The sequence below is a fragment of the Echeneis naucrates genome, chromosome 7, assembly GCF_900963305.1.
Source record: "Echeneis naucrates chromosome 7, fEcheNa1.1, whole genome shotgun sequence".
Lineage (NCBI taxonomy): Eukaryota > Metazoa > Chordata > Actinopteri > Carangiformes > Echeneidae > Echeneis > Echeneis naucrates.
Genome location: NC_042517.1, coordinates 4,173,846 through 4,191,233, shown reverse-complemented (window position 1 = coordinate 4,191,233; position 17,388 = coordinate 4,173,846). Strand labels below are relative to the sequence as shown.

The 17,388-nt window shown below is 41.7% G+C and overlaps 1 protein-coding gene across 3 annotated transcripts; it reads right to left on the bottom strand.

Annotated features, from left to right (window-relative positions):
* Positions 1-1,160: 1,160 nt before the first annotated feature.
* On the bottom strand, positions 1,161-11,169 carry pan2 (poly(A) specific ribonuclease subunit PAN2). 3 transcript variants are annotated; one of them, XM_029505841.1, is made up of 26 exons: positions 11,041-11,169; positions 10,344-10,650; positions 10,088-10,257; positions 9,878-9,998; positions 9,684-9,761; positions 9,321-9,591; positions 8,818-9,163; positions 7,607-7,703; positions 7,292-7,411; positions 7,085-7,204; positions 6,826-6,954; positions 6,448-6,647; positions 6,179-6,327; positions 5,976-6,082; positions 5,795-5,893; positions 5,603-5,691; positions 5,335-5,479; positions 5,117-5,254; positions 4,947-5,006; positions 4,764-4,854; positions 4,487-4,644; positions 3,283-3,426; positions 2,991-3,170; positions 2,793-2,886; positions 2,212-2,403; positions 1,161-2,083 (listed from the first exon to the last, which is right to left on the bottom strand). In XM_029505841.1, exons 2-26 carry the CDS (start codon positions 10,629-10,631, stop codon positions 2,049-2,051), a joined length of 3,621 nt encoding a protein of 1,206 aa, XP_029361701.1. In that variant the 5' UTR covers positions 10,632-10,650; positions 11,041-11,169; the 3' UTR covers positions 1,161-2,048. The 3 variants fall into 3 exon arrangements, with proteins under 3 accessions (XP_029361701.1, XP_029361700.1, XP_029361699.1); XM_029505840.1 differs by having other exon boundaries at positions 2,200-2,403; positions 11,045-11,137; XM_029505839.1 differs by having other exon boundaries at positions 1,162-2,083; positions 2,200-2,403.
* Positions 11,170-17,388: the final 6,219 nt, after the last annotated feature.

The window sequence follows — 17,388 nt, the reverse complement described above, 5'->3', positions numbered from 1 at the left end:
ACGGAATAAAACATTTTCTTCTGATGTTTAAAGGAGCAGAACACGGAAATGTTCCAAGTAAATTAGACAGCAAGTGAAAAATAGTTCCACCAAAGAAAACCAGCAGCCCGATCTTTGTTAACGAAAAGATTATATATATTTTTCTTTAATCTATTATGTTATATTTGTTCCACCTCAGATTCAGCTACACAATCTGCTGCAGCTCAACACAATATTAAATTGTAAATGTTATGTTATCGTCAGAAATGTTCTTATTTCCTCCAACATACAAGCCTGCAGCTGTCAGACTGGAAAACACATTTTAATATAATATAATATAATGTAGCTCAGCAGTAACTATGGCCACGTTGCTTAAACGTGCTGGTGATTTAATGCTTCAGCGACTGAAAATCTGAACAGGAAGCATAAACTTTATGGCTGGACAGTTGCCGGACATTACACTGTGTACACAATAACCCGGCCAGTGACTGTAAACGGGTCGTTATTGTGTTGAGAAATTCACTGACCTCATGCTGATTCACTTCCTGCAGAGCGTCCGATGCGTGTGGGTCCGTCACCCCTTCTCAGGAGTTCACATGACACATCTCCATCATCAGGTCCAGCGTGGAGTCCTGCTGTGGGGCAGCAAAGAGAAAACTGAAAAAAAGGCCTTACTGCATGTTAGTGTTTCCCCAATGTCTATTTCTTAGAGATTAGATAATAAAAAGCCTGGTGGGCGTGAATAGTTATATCTCAGGCTGTTCTTAGAGGATGTGTCAACTGTGCTTCAGCAGCAGTGAAGCGGCAGTCGACTACACGTGGGTTCTGGGATTTTGAAAGAATGATTCAAATCGTTTCTATGTAAAGATAATTATGAAATTCCAATCTGATCTGTTTGGAAGACATACTGTCACACACTAGTTTGGTAAAATATGACGAGCTGGAGCGAACCCAGGATTCATGTTAAATGATGATGAGCGGTCACAAGGCTGTGCAGTCAGATCTGCTGAGGCCCTTCAAATCCTCAAACCTAACCAAAGAACAGATAATCTTCACATCTTGACCTGATGTCTTCGCTGTCTGCTTTTAGTTCAGGAGCACCGTGATGCGAACAAACTGGCCCCCCATCCGCGTCCGTCTGGCTCCCTTTCCTTAAAAGAGAAACCAAAAGGAAAAAAAGTGATGAGTTAATCTCTGTGACATTTCTGATGCAAAAAGCTCATCAAAGATGCAAAAGTGCTGAAGAGGAAGTTTCTTCGTGAACAACAAACACAAAGCACAGCAGGTCAGACTGAATTACGAGGGGAATTCGAGGCCCTGCGATCTTTATCCTTTTTATACACAATGAACATCGGTGGCCTAAGATTAACACGCTGCGAAGCAGTTCCTTGAATTCAAATGAAAGCTGAACATTACTATTAACAAACAGAACTTTATAAATACAACCATCCACTTCCTCGCCTTCTCACTTATTCCATTTTTAATACCTTTTAGGTGAAACAAAAAACATTTGCAGAATTATAAAACTGCCTGGCCCATTTTTCAGAAATGTAAAAATAAAAAAAAGTGTTTGCTGCTAGATGTGTTTTACCAGATGTTGGGAATGACCCAATTTCTTCCAGCAGGCGTTATCAGACAAACAGGTCAACCTGAAACAGAACAGAACTCCCGAGCGTGTGGGCTGCTTTGATAGTTTCTATTGTATTCACGTAAAACTGACTGATTCAACGACTCCTGAAAAGAACCTGAAGTTCTCACAGTGCTCACAACACATTCATTTATTTACATGCACCAAAAACAAGCTGCTGTTTTTTTTTTTATATATTTATAAAAAAAAGCACAGAAATACAAAATAATTTCTTTTTTTTTTCTGAAAAAGGGAAAAGTACAAACTGTGACATGATTAAAAGTGTGAAGTCTCTGAGCTGCAGTGGACTGTGCAGACAACAAGGGCCTCCATTAACACTGCACACAATGCAAAAATAAATGCAAATAAGTACAAAATATCACAGTCTGGACCCGTAAAGATCAGTTGAAAGCTTTCCAGGCGGAGCGTGTCACGGTGCAGTTCACAGCCCCATCACAGAGGGAAACACAGCAGCACCTGTTGAAGGAAGGACAGTGTTCAGCACACTGAGGCGACTCCCATGATGCCCCCCACCTAAACTCGTGCTCACTTCGTTAACGCCAACCTACGTCTACGTCAACGTTAGGTCGTACTTTTTGGGCTACCTTGACCATCTCCTGTGTCCGCATCTGGGACTTTCCAGTCCAGCTGGCGACCTTTTTCATAGAGTCCCTTCAGGATCTTCCTCACTTCTTCGTTCCCGCCTCCACGGTTCAGCTCCAGGTACTTCCTGTACAGCTGCAGAGCGGTGCGTGCATCCTCGATGCTGTCGTGGGTTTCCCCCTGGATGTTGAGGTCTGAACGGGAAGACAGTTGGGAATTTATCAGTCATGGGGATTACTATAGCAACATTTCCAAAATCCAGCAGCATCACTTCACTGTCAGGAAACATTTTATAGACAGGAGCAGAAATTAAGGCCTTAATGTCGCCATGCAAAATTACATGCACTTAAATTAATAAGAGAAATATGAGGATTTAAACAGAAGCAAACAAATGTGACGCTAAAGGGACTAGCTGTGCTCACAGCAATGACATGAGAATATCAGATGACCAATGAACGAGTAGGTCAGGAGAGACTGACTGGAAACAACTACATTTAGAGACCGCCAGGCTTTTGTTTCATGTTCAGGAAATAAAAGTGACGTACATGTTTAGCTGCAGTTGAATTTATGTTTTTTCACTGACCTAAAAAGTACCAGGCCAGAAACCTCAGAGAAATCATCCTCTTGCGGGGCAAATGGAACAGGTAGACTGTGTCGATCACTTGGTCTTTGAGAACCTGAAAAACAGAAAACAGAAAAAGTGAAGTCAGGTGTGAAACAGAAAATCTGACAGTCGAACCAGGAAACAGAACAAATCTGACCTCCAGAGGGTTCAACATACCAACAGATTAATAACACGAAAGTCCTTCTGCAAACCGTGACCCACAAAGCGAACTCCGGTGTCGATGAGGAAGCGCAGCTTTAGGTACGTGGACTTCAGGGTGGTCAGATGCTTTGAAGAAATCTTTGCATCCAAGTCTCCGGGTTTGATGCCAGAATATTGTGTCAGATAGTCGACCACCTGGAAGAAGACAAATGAAGACTGTGGTGAGACTCCATCTTTGTGAGTCTGTCATAAGCTCCCGTTTCTGTAAGAATGGCATTTCTGTAAACGGCACACAGATGTTTTCAACCTGCTCCTGCGTGGAGATGTAGTCATCGATGAAGGGCACCCCCTCGTTAGGCCCCTGCCCCCTCACACAGGTGATCCTGGCCACAGACATCTGACTAGGCTTGATGGTCGACTTGGTGCCGTCGCTGCGCAGCTCTGCCTCTTCCTGCAGGCAAAGAATCGGTTAAACGTCATTTACAATCAGAAACAATCTCATTCATGCTTAGTGTTGAAATGCTGTTCATCAGTAGACGGATGTCTTTTCCATCCTGAGTAAGAAACTATTTCTAATCCTGGTTTGTCAGATGTTTGATCTGACGCTTGTTTTGGTTATGTTATTGTATAATCAGTATTTTGGGGGTTTTGGACAGTTAAAACAAAAGCTGACAATGTTTCCTTTGGCTCTGTGAAGCTGTGAGGGACTTTCTTTTTAATCTTCTGCATCAGCAGATTCATCAATCATGTCAAGTTCTTCTGATATCGCTCTGTTTCACCTCCTAGCTTGACCTTCAGTGTGTCATACTAAGTGACTCATCTGATCCAAGGGGGAGCCCACATCGCTCAGGAGGTCATGGACTGAAGGTCCCAGTTTCAAAGCTTGAATTTATATGATGGTCAACAAGATTGTGTGTTACTCATCATCCCTGCATCTCCCTCTATGAATAACTTTTAAAAGGTGACCAGTGAAATACTATAAATACTTGAGTAGGATGACATGTCCGGCTAACTTTGGTCGATTGTTTCAGATTTTCCCTGACTTTCCCACATCATTGACACTGTAACCAGATTTCAAATAATCTTTTTATAAACGCACACAACAAAGATTTCAAAGAGTCCTCTGCTGACTCAGCATTAAGCTGATTATGCAGGTACAGTGGACAGAAGATGTAATATGCTAATGGCCTGAGTCCGCATAATAATTTCATTCTGTTTTCTTCTGTGACACCAGCACAGGAAAAGTCTCCATGGATGAAAGGAGAGATCGGTACTTGAAGGGATGAGTCCTTGTGTGTAAAACAATTTTATACAAAGTCTAATTTAGATGAACTCTAGATTCTATCAGGAAAGATCTTCTCCTAATACAGTTAAAGAAGCAAACCATGAATCTAAAGTCTAGTTATGATTGTGTAGTTATCCGATTGCCGATGACGCAGTAGAAATGTGTATTTATCACTGCGGTGTGTAGAAACAGCATTGCCTGATTTCTGGGTTGTTTTCACACTCACCTGATTTAGTGTGACAAACTCAGCATCCAGTCCGACCAGGTCACCGGCCTGCGGCATCTCGCTGACCATGAGGGGGATGAAAGTCGCATGACTCTTCCTCTGTTTCCGAGCCAATGACGCCTCCGTCAGAAGCACGCTAGCATCTATGGGATTTTTAACTGCGATGAGCAGGAAAGAAAGAGCAGCTGAATAAATAAGCCCATTGCAAGCCTGCAAGAGAACAAAAAACAAAAACAAAAACAAAACAAAACTGCAGCTCTAACGTGCTAAAACTTACTGCGCAGGTCGTATTTATTGTGGTAGTTCCTCTTGGCATAATATAGGATGGCTGGAACTTTCCAACTCACATCAAACTGTGCAGCTTCAGTCTAACAAAAGAAAAATAACAAATAATGAAATATCCTCTCATGGCTGCAAACATCACGCGTCATTTCCATCATTTCAGTGGCACAATAATTACCTTATCAATTGGCTCAATTAAGAAATCGTTGAAAAGGTACCACTGCTGGTGCGTGACTCCCTGAAACAAACACAAGTTTTACTTCAAAGGTCAGTTTGCAGACACAGAACTGATGTGGCCCAGTAGCAGGTCTCTGTCAGACTGGATTTTACAATCTTAGGCTGACTCACCTCTTTCCTTTGGTGGTAGGTCTCTCCCACTTTGATGTGTGCAACCAGATTTCCACCCGTGCGAGCGTCCAGGATGTGCGGCACCGTGACCACCAAGTCGTAGAGAGAAGCGCCCTCTGCTTCTTCAGCAGCACTTAACTGGTGTGGAGACAACAGGATGAGTCTCACCAACACAACAAAATGATAATGAAACGGTCAGGAGGCCAATACGACGTCACCTCCTCTCCTTCAGACCAGCTGCTGATCTCCAGCCCCTGGCTTTTACTGATGGACATCTTGAGAGAAAGAGGGATCCAGACGTGACGCAGATCTTCTGCCTGGGTGTCGAAGGTGAAGCCATCCACATTGCACAACTCCTCCCCACTGCAGGAGGGTGCAGGGCAAGTGTTGTTGAGACACATTCAAGAGATGCAGATGACGATATTTTTAGAGCTGACGCTATCAGTTGATGAATTGCTAAGTGTTTAAATGCTAAAAGGCTCTTACTCCAGGCACCACTCAGAGGGCATCGGTGGAGGTTCCTTCCTTTTTGTGGGCTCCGTTGCCTCTTTTTGCATTGCTTTATTGAAAGCGTACTGCAAAAAACAACAACAAAGCATATTTATCTGTTTCACGTGACTGGAAATACGTTTTTTTCAAACTGTTTTTGAAAGTAAAATCCAAATGAGCGTCATTTACCTCGGCCTGAACCCTCCAGAATTCAGCCTCTTTAGCGCTGTTCACCTCACAGTTTATGACCAGAACGTCAGGTAGACAGCGAATGTTGCGCGTTTGCACCTACAGATGTACAAAAAAAGGGAATTTAGATCTGATTGTGAATGCATCATCTGTAAATACGAACTGCTGACATGTAACTCACTGTGGGCTGATACTTCTCACAGTTTTCACACCACGCCTGAGTGCTCTGCTCCAGACAGATGCTCTTCTTCAGGATCTCAGCAAAGTCAAACTCCTTTATTGTCTTCTCTGACCAGTGAAAATGAAACAATTGTTGTTCAGTGTCAGCCAACTTTTTGCACATCTCAGCCTGCAGCAGACCGTCCACGCACAGCTGATGCTCACCTTGAGAGTTCTGTTCGGGGTAATGCATCGTGAAGAGCAACGTGAGGGAGGAGCGGACTGTCTCCTTTCCACAGCGACACAAGCTGCTGTTCTCAACTTCACATCCAAACAATTTTCCAATGACAGACTCACCAGAGGAGCCCAGAGAGCTGTAAGAAACACAAGGTGAACAAACAGCTACTCATATATAATTCTTTTATTGTTTCTGAAAAAGCTCCAGGGAACGATTAGTTCCTGCTCTAACATCTGTTTCTGTTTGTTGCTCCAACCTGCTACTGGCTCCCCTGTAGGCCTGCGGTCCCTCCTGCTCCTGCGTCTCCTGGTGGAGCTGGGTGAGGATGAAACGGTTCCAGCTTTGGATTAAACGTCCAAGTCTGGCCTTCCCCGTTTGCTCATCTGAGTCTGCGAGGATCAGGCCCAGAGCTGACGCTTCGGGGATGGTGCGAAAAGCTCGGAGGAAGTTGCTGGCCTAGAGAGGAAGAAACAACAGAGGTGGTGTTGGGAAATCTGGGAAATTGACAAAATGCAGCTACAAAGAACAAATGGATAAAAACTTCCATTTACTCATTTGGCAGACGAATTTAACACCCCTGCTTTTCCACAGAGATGTACCTGCTGATACGTAAATAAACAATGTCAAAAGCTACCTGACATGGATCTCCCCGTGACAAGTCCAACATGTGGAAGAGGAAGCCGAGTTCACAGGCCAAACAAAACTCCTTCTGGCACAAGTGATTCTGCACTAGACAGCGGATGGGCTCCAGAAAATATAGCACCTGACATCACAACACAAAAACAGCAGACCAACAATTTTCTCTTAGTAGGTGAAAACAAAACAACATTTAAAAGATGAATTTCACTCAACAGAAAATGAATAAAATACATTAAAATGTCCTAGTCATTCACCTGGATCATGCAGTTACAGTAAGCGTTGGGGATGTGAGGCTCCAGGCCGGCGAACAAGGTTCTGTTATAATGTTTGAAGTCAAAGTCCTCGAGTCCAAGTTTAGAGTATTTAATTGTGACCTGATAAAACACAAAGCAGTTCAAAACATTTTTCTTTTTACACAGCAACATCAAATGAATTATTATATAACAAAAATATAGTCATACCTTCCTGAACTTTTTGGGCACCATGTAGAGGTGCGGCTCTTCGTCACGTCCGATTGGGGATTCAGGAACTTGGTTGTAATTATCATAATCCAGCTCCACATCTTTAATCTTATAAGGAACCTGAAAAAAACAAAACAAAACAGACGAGTGTATCAGAGAATCTATCACAAAAATACTCTTTAAATGTCTACCCATGCATTTATGGATTTACTTAAGTGTTTGATACACGTCCCAAATGTTGAATAATGTGAAAAGCTGAATATGTAGCATGGACAACCTTATGAACAGTACTGTACACTGGATGTTTTCACATGCCTGGTTGCGAGGGCGGGTTCGAGGATTGGCAGCGTAACCTATGAAGCCCACAGTTTTCATTGTGCGCAGGATCTCTGGGTCCACAGGAGGAGCTCGTCTGTGGGAATGAAGCAAGTTTTGACATGAAAGCCGTTACTTAGTGGTCACAGTTAAAAACAGATGGGGAAATGTTACATACTGAAATATCAAGGTGTTTTTGGGCACATCCATCCCCAACTACTGTCTAATAACAGAAGAATTGTATATAACGCTCTAAAGTCTTTAAAGAATAACTGAAATATCAAGTTTGATTTTATAATCATTTATAATTATTACTTATTGATGGCAATGTTGCTCAGTCTGATTAAATTGGTTCATAAATTAGCCCGAATGTGACACACAGTAATTACTAACATCACTTCAAAAGAATGAGTGACCGTGTCTGAGCAGTGACATCATACATCCCCATTTTCATCTGACCGCAGTTTGATATTTTGGTTCCACATTGTCAACCTCCGCAACCAGTTCTATATTTCTGCTGCTCCTGACTAATCTGACTACAGGACCTAAAACCCACAACATGTTTGTCTCCTTTTCAATACTTTCCAACTTCCTTATCATGATGGTCGCACTCTGCCCCAAGATCTGTGGTTCCCACTGATGACATAAATCTCAGGGCACAAATGCATAGTTTCATTTTTTTAACAAAGGCTAAATTATTGACTAAAGCCGCTTAGAATGTAATTTTTAGTATTTCAACATTACTCAAGCAGAAGTAAACAGGACATGGTGGGAAATGTGCAGGTGCATGTTAAGTAACTGAGTAATGAAAAGGAACATGTGAGCCAGTAACCTCTTGTAGAACTTAGGTTAACTAACATCAGTGACACATTTAAGAAAAACAAAGAGAATCAATGTACCTTTTATGTGGTTAATGTGCCAACAGAATCTGTTTGAAAATGTAAATGTAACCGTACTCTACAGATGTGGCACGTAGTACTCACATTAGTTCTGCTCCTGCACTGAAGCTTCAGTTTGTCTCTAAACTAATTCTTGAAGAAAGCCGTAGTGAGGTTGCATTTGAGCACTATCATGGTTGGAGGTCCCTGCTCTGCTTGTTAATGGAATACTTTCTGTTATTGTGTGTAACACATGGTTCATTTGTAAATCAGTGTTTTAATTTTCATTTACTGTCTTAATGAACAGTTCTAAGGGAACCAGGACTGTGTTACCTGGGGCTGGGCGTAGCCAGGCCTGTGGGCCAGTCTGACAGCAGGGGTTCAGTGCTGGTTAGCGGCATCGGGATGAGCGAGATGGGCAGCAGGTCGTGGTTCCAGTCCAGCTGAGGGAGTGTGTCCACAAGGCAGGGGAGGGCAAAGTCTGTCTCCCGAGAGTAGTCATTAAATGAAACCTCTGGTGCATCGGACCACAGGTGCACACACCCTCCGGAGTCCCCGAAAGCCAAGGCTTGTTTGCTGGCAGAGACGTCAAAACTCATGAGCAACTGGCCCACTGTGTTGACATGGAAAATGTCCGCCATATTGGCGAGACCAGTGGGTTCACAGAACTGGCATTGTCCTGAAGAGAGAAACAGGAGGTGAACAAAGAAAACAAAACCCTCCATTGTAAATCACAGAAATTAGCGCATGATGTTAAAATATATATTTTATTGTTCAACACCAACACACAGGTTATGATGACATAAGAATGAGACCACACGTTCCCTGACTGATACCTGTCTGTGAGATGATTGCCAGGCGGGATGTGTAAGTAGGAATGAAGCGCAGGAAGAGAGGATCTACATGCACTTGAAGTGGAGTTACGGCTCGCATCATACGGAGGTCATACACCATGAGAAAGCGGTCGCAGGCCATCCCGTTCAGCCCGCGGCTGGAAAACCCGCAGGCAGCCAGAAGATTTCCATGAACGTCAAAGTCTGAGAGGCTGCCAGAGAATGCATCAAACTCCTGCTCCGTCTTGAATGTACGCAAGTCCCGAAGGGTTACCTGGTTTTAAAGGAGAGAGGTGGTGAAACTTGTGTCAACCCCCCCCCCCAAAAAAAACATCTTTCACAACCAGGGTATCAGGTTATTCCTACTTTCCCAGAGGTGTGCCCACAGAAGAAGAAACGACTGGTTTGACGCATTATTGCCACTCCTGGGACTTCAACAGTGAACTGTCAAATGCACAACAAATCAATCAGTCATTCAGTTGCATAGAATTAAGTTACTCTTATAAAGCCACATGAGCAAGTAGCTGTGCATGTTTATAAATTTAATCCAACTGTCTCACCTTCTTAGTTTCTTGAACAGCATTCAAGTCAACTTCCACCACATAGTTTTGTAATCCTCCCAGAAGTAGCATATTGTTGTCAGTCATGAGGAGACTGTGCATATCAGCTCCTTCTTCCATCCTGCACACAGACATCACAAATAATCAGCAGTTTCAATCAACAACATGCAACAATGTCTTTTGTTCCAGTTAATGTCTGGCAATTCTTACGGATAATCAAACATGACAAGGCCCCCACGGGTGTAACACTTGAGGTTGCTCTTCGAGAGGAAGAGGACTCCTGTTTCCAAGCTCTGAATGTGTCGGATGTCATCGGTCGCATGCACTTGGAAAGATGAGTATCGGCCCATTGTTGGCCCAAAGAACGAGGTGACATGACCCTGAGGAGAAAGAAATAACGCACAATGATGCAAATGGAAGACACAACCTGAACATTTGTGCTCCCTGATTATTAAAGCCCTCTCACTCTGTGGTTTCCCATCCAGAGCATTTCCTCCTGGAGATCAAAATGCGTTGCAGTGACTGGGATGCCAACTTCTGACACCACACTGTGGAGCTCAGAAAACATGCCCTCCATGAGGTGCACCGGCTCCGGGACAGTCACGGCCAAAGCCTCCGGATCCAGCTCCACTCCCTGCAGCAGGTTGGGGTTCAGGTGCGGGTCCATGGAGGGCTCGATGCCCGCCTCCAGAGTACCGTGGAGGCTGGTGGAGTATTCACCCATGCCGGCGTCGAGCCCGTCAAAGTTCATCATTAGAAACAGCTAAATCAACCTGCAAACGGCAACCTCTGCAAATATTAAAACCTTCAACGGATCATAAACACATTTCATTTTCCGGTCTGCAGGTCCGCTTCGATGCTAGCTGTGTTTTTGGCTAGCAGCAGCTAGCGCCGGAAGCTAACAAAGCTAGCAAAAAATCCTCCAGCTAAACTAATTATTAATATTATTATTATTATCATTCTGTGAGATATGCACAATCTACATGCCTCCACCTTTTTCCCCTCCTCATCGCGGTGTCTCCAAACGGTGTGTGTTAATCTGCTTTCTTGGTTGTGTTTACTTCGGCTAACTCGGCTAACAGTAGCACGTTCTCCAAACACACCGTTTTGGCTAAACCACATCACTGAGACTCGGATTTGATAAAGGTGAAGCTTAAACTGACCTACTGTTGAAACACGGTTCACAGCACAGGAGCCCATGATCACTTGGTTCACAACAACAACAACAACAACAACAACACACAGACACACACACACAGTGGGAAGCTGCAGCAGAGCGGGCTGCGTTCAAGAGCAGCAGCGCTGTTGTGAACTCTGTCGCTGTGGACTCTTTTGACAAAATAAAGCTTCACCAATTTCGTTGTTTTGTTCATTGTCAAGCTCATTTGTTGCAAGGTTGTGTTTTGTAAAATGGCTTGAATCTTTTACGTGTGTCACTTAATTCATACACATGAATTTGAGCAGCTGGTCTGATGATGAATTGATTGATTGTTTGTTTGCTCAATTATCATTCTTATTTCCAGTTATTGTCCTCTTTATTCATTCACCATGTCAATAGGTGATTTCTGTGAAAATCAATTGAACCAATCAATATGGAATCAAATACTCATTTTTAAATTCTTCCAGGTCGTCTGAGACTCCTTCTTTATCTTTAAATAAACTGATATTGTTTTGTAGATTCAGCAGCATAGCTAATATTCTCTTTCTATTAAATGTGACTATTTCATTTTCTATTTATATTAATAATGGTATTCAGATCTTTACTAAGCCTACGGACGCCCAGGTCTCAGATTCTTAGGGCCCCTGAGGGCACCGTCTAACTGAGGTTCACTGTCTAACTATTAATTATTATGTGATGAAGCAGTCAGTCGTTTCATTCAAATGGAGCATTTCTTCCTGCTTTATTTTGGACAAGAGCTAATCTTTTATCTTGATATCTGTATTTCGAATAGTTGTTGGAACAAAGCTAAACATTTGAAATCTTATTCTGACATTTTAATGTCAGCACAACAATTATTTCTGATAATAATCATTTTAATCATATTGAGGAGCCTACGTGAAATTTGTGTTTTAGACCCATTTACCTGAACCTGTGGATATGGCATCTTCCATTCATTCTGGTAAAAATACTGACCAGGTGCTGGATATTATTCCGGTAAACTTTATTTTACCCTTCGACAAAATCTTTCCCCTTTTCCTGTAAAAAAAAAAGAACACAAATAGCTACGTTTTATTTTCTTTCAATGATACACAAGCAAATTGAGATTTCTACAATTCAGCGAATAAAGTCTTCAGGGAAGATGACACAGAAACACAGAAATCAACAGGCTGTGCTGGTTTGCTGTCAGCACAGTCCTGTGTTCATTTGAACTGAAATGTTTTACTTGGATAAATAAAAGACAAAGAAATCTTCTTCCAGCCGGTTATTGTCATGTAATCACCACAAACCAGCCGTCACAGACAGGATTACACAGAATAACAGGACATCCATGGGAAAAGTATAGGAAGTGTGAAAATATCCTATGTCTTCCTTTAACAGCCTTTCTCAAAAGTGCAATTCATGTGAAACGTGAATGTTTTTCTCTGGTAGAGAAGATGGGCAGATCAGATGGAAAGTTTGTCCAATCAGTTATTGCCTCCCCCTAAATGTAAAAGGTTAATCTCACTTCCTCGACGCAGCCATAGATGTGAAACCTGATTACACCACATCTGTAAGCTAAGTGGTGTTTATCACTCTCACTGGTGTCTCACACAAAACACATTCATGTCTCCATGTTTCATTTTTCATCATTTCAGATAAGAATATCAGCAGAGTAGCTGATTTGATGAAAGCTGACCAGGAAAAAAAATAAAATAAAGCATCATTAAAAAAAATATATGTATACACAACCTTGTTATGTGAGATATTGAACTGATGCCTTGCGAAATACATGACTTTTTTTTTTTTGTCATTTCTAATCGCCTAATACAGTGATGTCATTATTTGACTGCATAATTACCTCACATCAGTTCCGACTCAGCTTCCGCTGTGTGTCCACTGAGCTGCACTCGACGTGAACTCACCTGAGGGATGCCCAGGAAAACCCTGCGGTGCGTCACCGCGCGCTCTGGTGCTTTTCAGGCACAGTTAAAAGCAGTTGGACTCCGAGGACTCCTCATTCACACGGTCGAGTTCCCAGCAGGAGCATCTGGACACTGCTCGACTGAATAAAAAGCAAAAAACAAAAACAAGCATTAAAAAAAAAAAAAGAAAAACACAAAACATATCCAAGATGAATTTGTCTTTGGCGACCCTCTTCTTGCTCTTTGCGGCCGCATCGTGCGCTCCGGCCGGACTGAATCTGCAGGATGCATGCGCTGACGTCCGGACCAGCTCTCTGGAGCTCAACCAGATCGCCAGAACTGTATCAAAAGAGGTAAGTTTTTATGTTTTTTCATTTTTATTTTTAATTGATATTTCTGGAATTAATGCAAAAAAAAAAAAAAAAAAAAAAAGTTTGTTCAGATGCAGATGTTTAATATTTATTTGTCTTTTATCTTGTTATTATTTTACACAAACCAGTGCGCTGAGCATGTCTTTTCTAAAATGGTCTATAGGCACGAAATGGATCCAAAGATTGGATTGACTCCAAAACCTCACTTGTTTGGATGGAGGCTAAAGATGAGTGTGATCCTGGAACAATCAGACACAAACCTCTGGTAAGCAACCGAGTCTAACAACAGACTCATGTCTGTTTATGCCTTTTTGCTCCAGCAGAGAATGAATCTGATACATGAAGTCTCAGTAAAGTTCTTCTCTCCTTCTTCAGCCGTGTATTGAGAAGATACTCAGTGTCCTGACAAGCTACAAGTCTGCTGTGGAGAAAGTTGCTGGATTCAGAAGCTGCTCAGCTTTCGCCAGCAAAGTGAAGCCAGTGATACACAAACTGCATGAAGACATGGATGGCTGTGTGAAGGCGAAAGGAGGGAAGCATCACAAAAAGGTGAGCTCAGGTCAAACTATCACATAAAAGATTCGGCAGGTAGACGTGTCATCTTCAGACTTCGGCCTCATGTGTCTGAGTTTTATGATCAAGTCTTTCATGTGTGTGTCTCCTCGGATTCTGCAGGACTCCCACATCAGCCAAGGAAAGCCTCAGGACACCGCTCGCTGGGAGGAGGCTCTGCTCTGTCAGTACACCATGGACAGACTCTTCTCCTTCTCCACCCTCACCGCTCGTGTCTTCGCCGCCGGTGATCCGGCTCACCATGCAGAGGGCTCAGCCCAGAGATGCATGTAGAGTCTGCGTGTTTGCTGTCATGCAGCTGTGATTTTTATACAAGGATCCTGCATTTGATCACATTGATCAAAGCATCTGGTTGTTCATGAAGCTGGAAGTGTTGCTGCTCTGGTTTCTGTGTGTATGTATTTCCAATGGAATTATCATGTCACGTATTTATCCAAAATATATTTATTGTTTTTATTTATTTATATTTACCTGAATAAATTTGTGACTCTCTATTTATCTATTAATGTTATGCAGATTATATAAAATATCCATAATAAACAAGCCTCAATCACATCACCCTTATGTGTTGCTCTTTTTTTATTATGTCTTAGTATTTTTTTGAAAATAAAGAATAAAGTTTTGTTCTTTCCACAAGAAGAAAAAATGTCATGCTAAATAATTCCACTGTGTAGAACATTATATAGTTAAACAAAGAAACACACAAACAAACATGCTGAGTTGAGGAGGAAGCTGTGCTTTCCTGAAACACTCCTGCTGCCTAGCAGAGATCCACAACTTCCGGCAAACTTCCTCCCAGTCAGTGTGTCTATTATCACGGCGGTGATGCAATATAGTAATTCAAAGTAGAAAAAAAAGGGAAGATGTCACGTTTAAAGGGTAAGAGGAAGTAGCAGTGCAGTGAACGTGGTGTAATACTCAACAAGGAAGAACAACAAGGAAGTTTTTTCTTAATACCCAGAATTAATTCAACCTCTCATCACATTTTTCCCACTCCAGAGTTTCATGTTGACACACTCCTGTTGTTGTTGCGTTGGTTTACCTACAACATTTAAAATATTTTTTCTTCTTTTCTGTAAATCACTTTGCAACAAGAGATGTGTCATATAAATTAAGTTCAACGGGCATTCTATTATCATCACTACATGCTGCAGTAAAATGCACAAACAAAAGGAAATAAATGAATAGGCCAAATAAAAAAGAAAAAGAGATCTGTACTGGAAGCACAGTCACACAAGCTGCAGCTGAAATGTTCGAATCTGGATATTAAACTTGTTTGGGCTCTTGTTTTGGGCCAGGACGAAGTAACAGTAAGAAGGGACCTTCAGGTCGTCATTATGCAGGCAGTATAAAAATGACGTGCCAGTTAATGACATTGTACTGGTTATTTGTGTGTGGATGAGGTAAGAAGGGAAGCTGCGAAATGTTATCGTATAATGTCACTTCCGAACTGTTACTACGGACCATTTAATAAACACCAACAATAAATTGATGTCGATCCAAGAACTGATGGACTCAGCACAGATTAGTTCCCTGTTCTGCACACATGTAATCAATGGGTCACTGGTCCATTTTATATCATTTCCTTATTTGGCGTACTTTAATTAACGTGCTACGTGTGCTACAACTTCCTGGCGCGCAGGTAGTAGTGTGAGTTTTTGTTTGTTCTCGTTCCTCCAGGTATTAGTCATCTACACTGGCATTCAGTTCATGAATGAATTTCTAGAAACGAACTCATTCATCAGTTACTGCTCTTCTGTAAAATTTGATCTCAGTTCAAACACACAGTCATGAAGATTTTCACAGTTTACTCTTGAGTTCAGTTTGCTTAAAGACTGATGGAGTCTTTTTTTCTGACTTCGCCTTCATTGCAGTAAATTGGCTCCACAAGCTTTCTTTGCTAATTATAAGACGAGTTGTTCAGATGCAGATTAATGGCCAGAAGTTTCCTGATCTGAAACATCAGAGTTTCTGGGAGACCTGTCACCCACCAGTGATTCCATACATACTGGAAATTACTATTTTTGGGGAACGAATTCTCAGCCTCAGACTGAGGCCCATTCGTCAGAGAATCCTTCAGTAGTAGGATGAAATAGCATAAACACAAGAAAAGTGTGTTTGTTCAGGACTTAGCAAGACATTGTGCACAGGATTCATTCTGAGTAAATTCAAGCTCACCTTTATTCTAATGAAGGAACTTGTCACCCAGTGAACAATGGAGCTCTAAGGTAGACAGGAATATTATGCACACTGGTTTCCACACAAAGACAATAGTTGTTATTGAAATACAAAAATTACAGAATACCACGAGATGAGTACTTTCCAACACTGGTTTCAAATCAGTTTTAACCACCGCTATATGCAAGTCAGATTGGGTTGTTGACGTTGTAATAAAAAAAGAGGGTTTTCATCACTCCCCATTCTAGTCATAACGACACAAATAAATCAGAATATGCTGAAGAATCCAAACGGAGAATATCCATTATGCAGAATGGCCCATTGAAGAATAACATATACTTCAGGATTATTTTAAAGGATAATTTGTGAAAGGTGTGGTTGTTTTTAATTACTTCTTAAATTGCTGAGTAGAAATCAACCACCACTCCATAATGTTGCATTGTAATTGGTTTGTTGACGACATGAATTAACAGTCTTAATCTGCCAAGTGACAAGAAATTGATCAAATACATATGGCGCAGCAAAAAGTAGAATATTTGCCTGTAAAAACTGCAACTTATACATAAACATTCATGTTGCAATAAACAAACATGTAAGCTAATGAAGTAAGTCAACAAAATTTTGAATACTTTTGAAACCGTCATATTTTCTTCTCTGTGATCTGCGGTAAGAAATAATGAAATAAAATGACGTGAATCATGGGCATTTAAAAACTGAAAAGAAAACTGTGAGTTTTTAGCCGTATCAATTTGCTCCAGTTTTCTATGTGGCAGATAAATATCACATTTAACCATCACAGCATTCTCTAACAGTATGCCCCATTTGCTTGCATCAGTGATGACGAATGAATGATGATTTATAATTCATTTTCACAAAGTCGATTGTCAGAAGAGAAGAAAAAATGCCCATTGTTTTCCTATGAAGCCCATGACATTCAAACTTTTTTTTTTTTGGGGGGGGGGGGGCTGACCCACAATCAAAAACCCCAAAATGTCAACTATCACACAAAAGGGATAACTGGCAGATATTCACACATAATAAGTTGGCATCAGTAATAAATAAATAAATAAAATAAATAAAGTCACAAATTCATGAAAGGTTCGCTGAAAGGTGGTTAAACTGTGCAGCAGAGTTAACCCATTTTTCCTCAGGCCTCCAGGCACTGACACAGAGTTAGTTGTCTTATGGGTATTAACACTACTTTTTCTCACATTGCATAGTGGTTTACATTGTTGTCCCACAACAAGAAGGTCATGGGTTAGATTCCCGGGCCTGGGGCCTTTTTGTGCTTGCATGTCCTCCTCGTGTTTTTGTGGGTTTCCTCTG

Coding starts and splice junctions, on each gene's coding strand:
- pan2 (XM_029505839.1), bottom strand. CDS start 10,631: ATGATGAACTTTGACGGGCTCGACGCCGGCATGGGTGAATACTCCACC. Junction 10,258..10,343: donor TCTGGATGGGAAACCACAGA/GTGAGAGGGCTT, acceptor CTTTCTCCTCAG/GGTCATGTCACCTCGTTCTT. Junction 7,412..7,606: donor GAACCCGCCCTCGCAACCAG/GCATGTGAAAAC, acceptor TGTTTTTTTCAG/GTTCCTTATAAGATTAAAGA.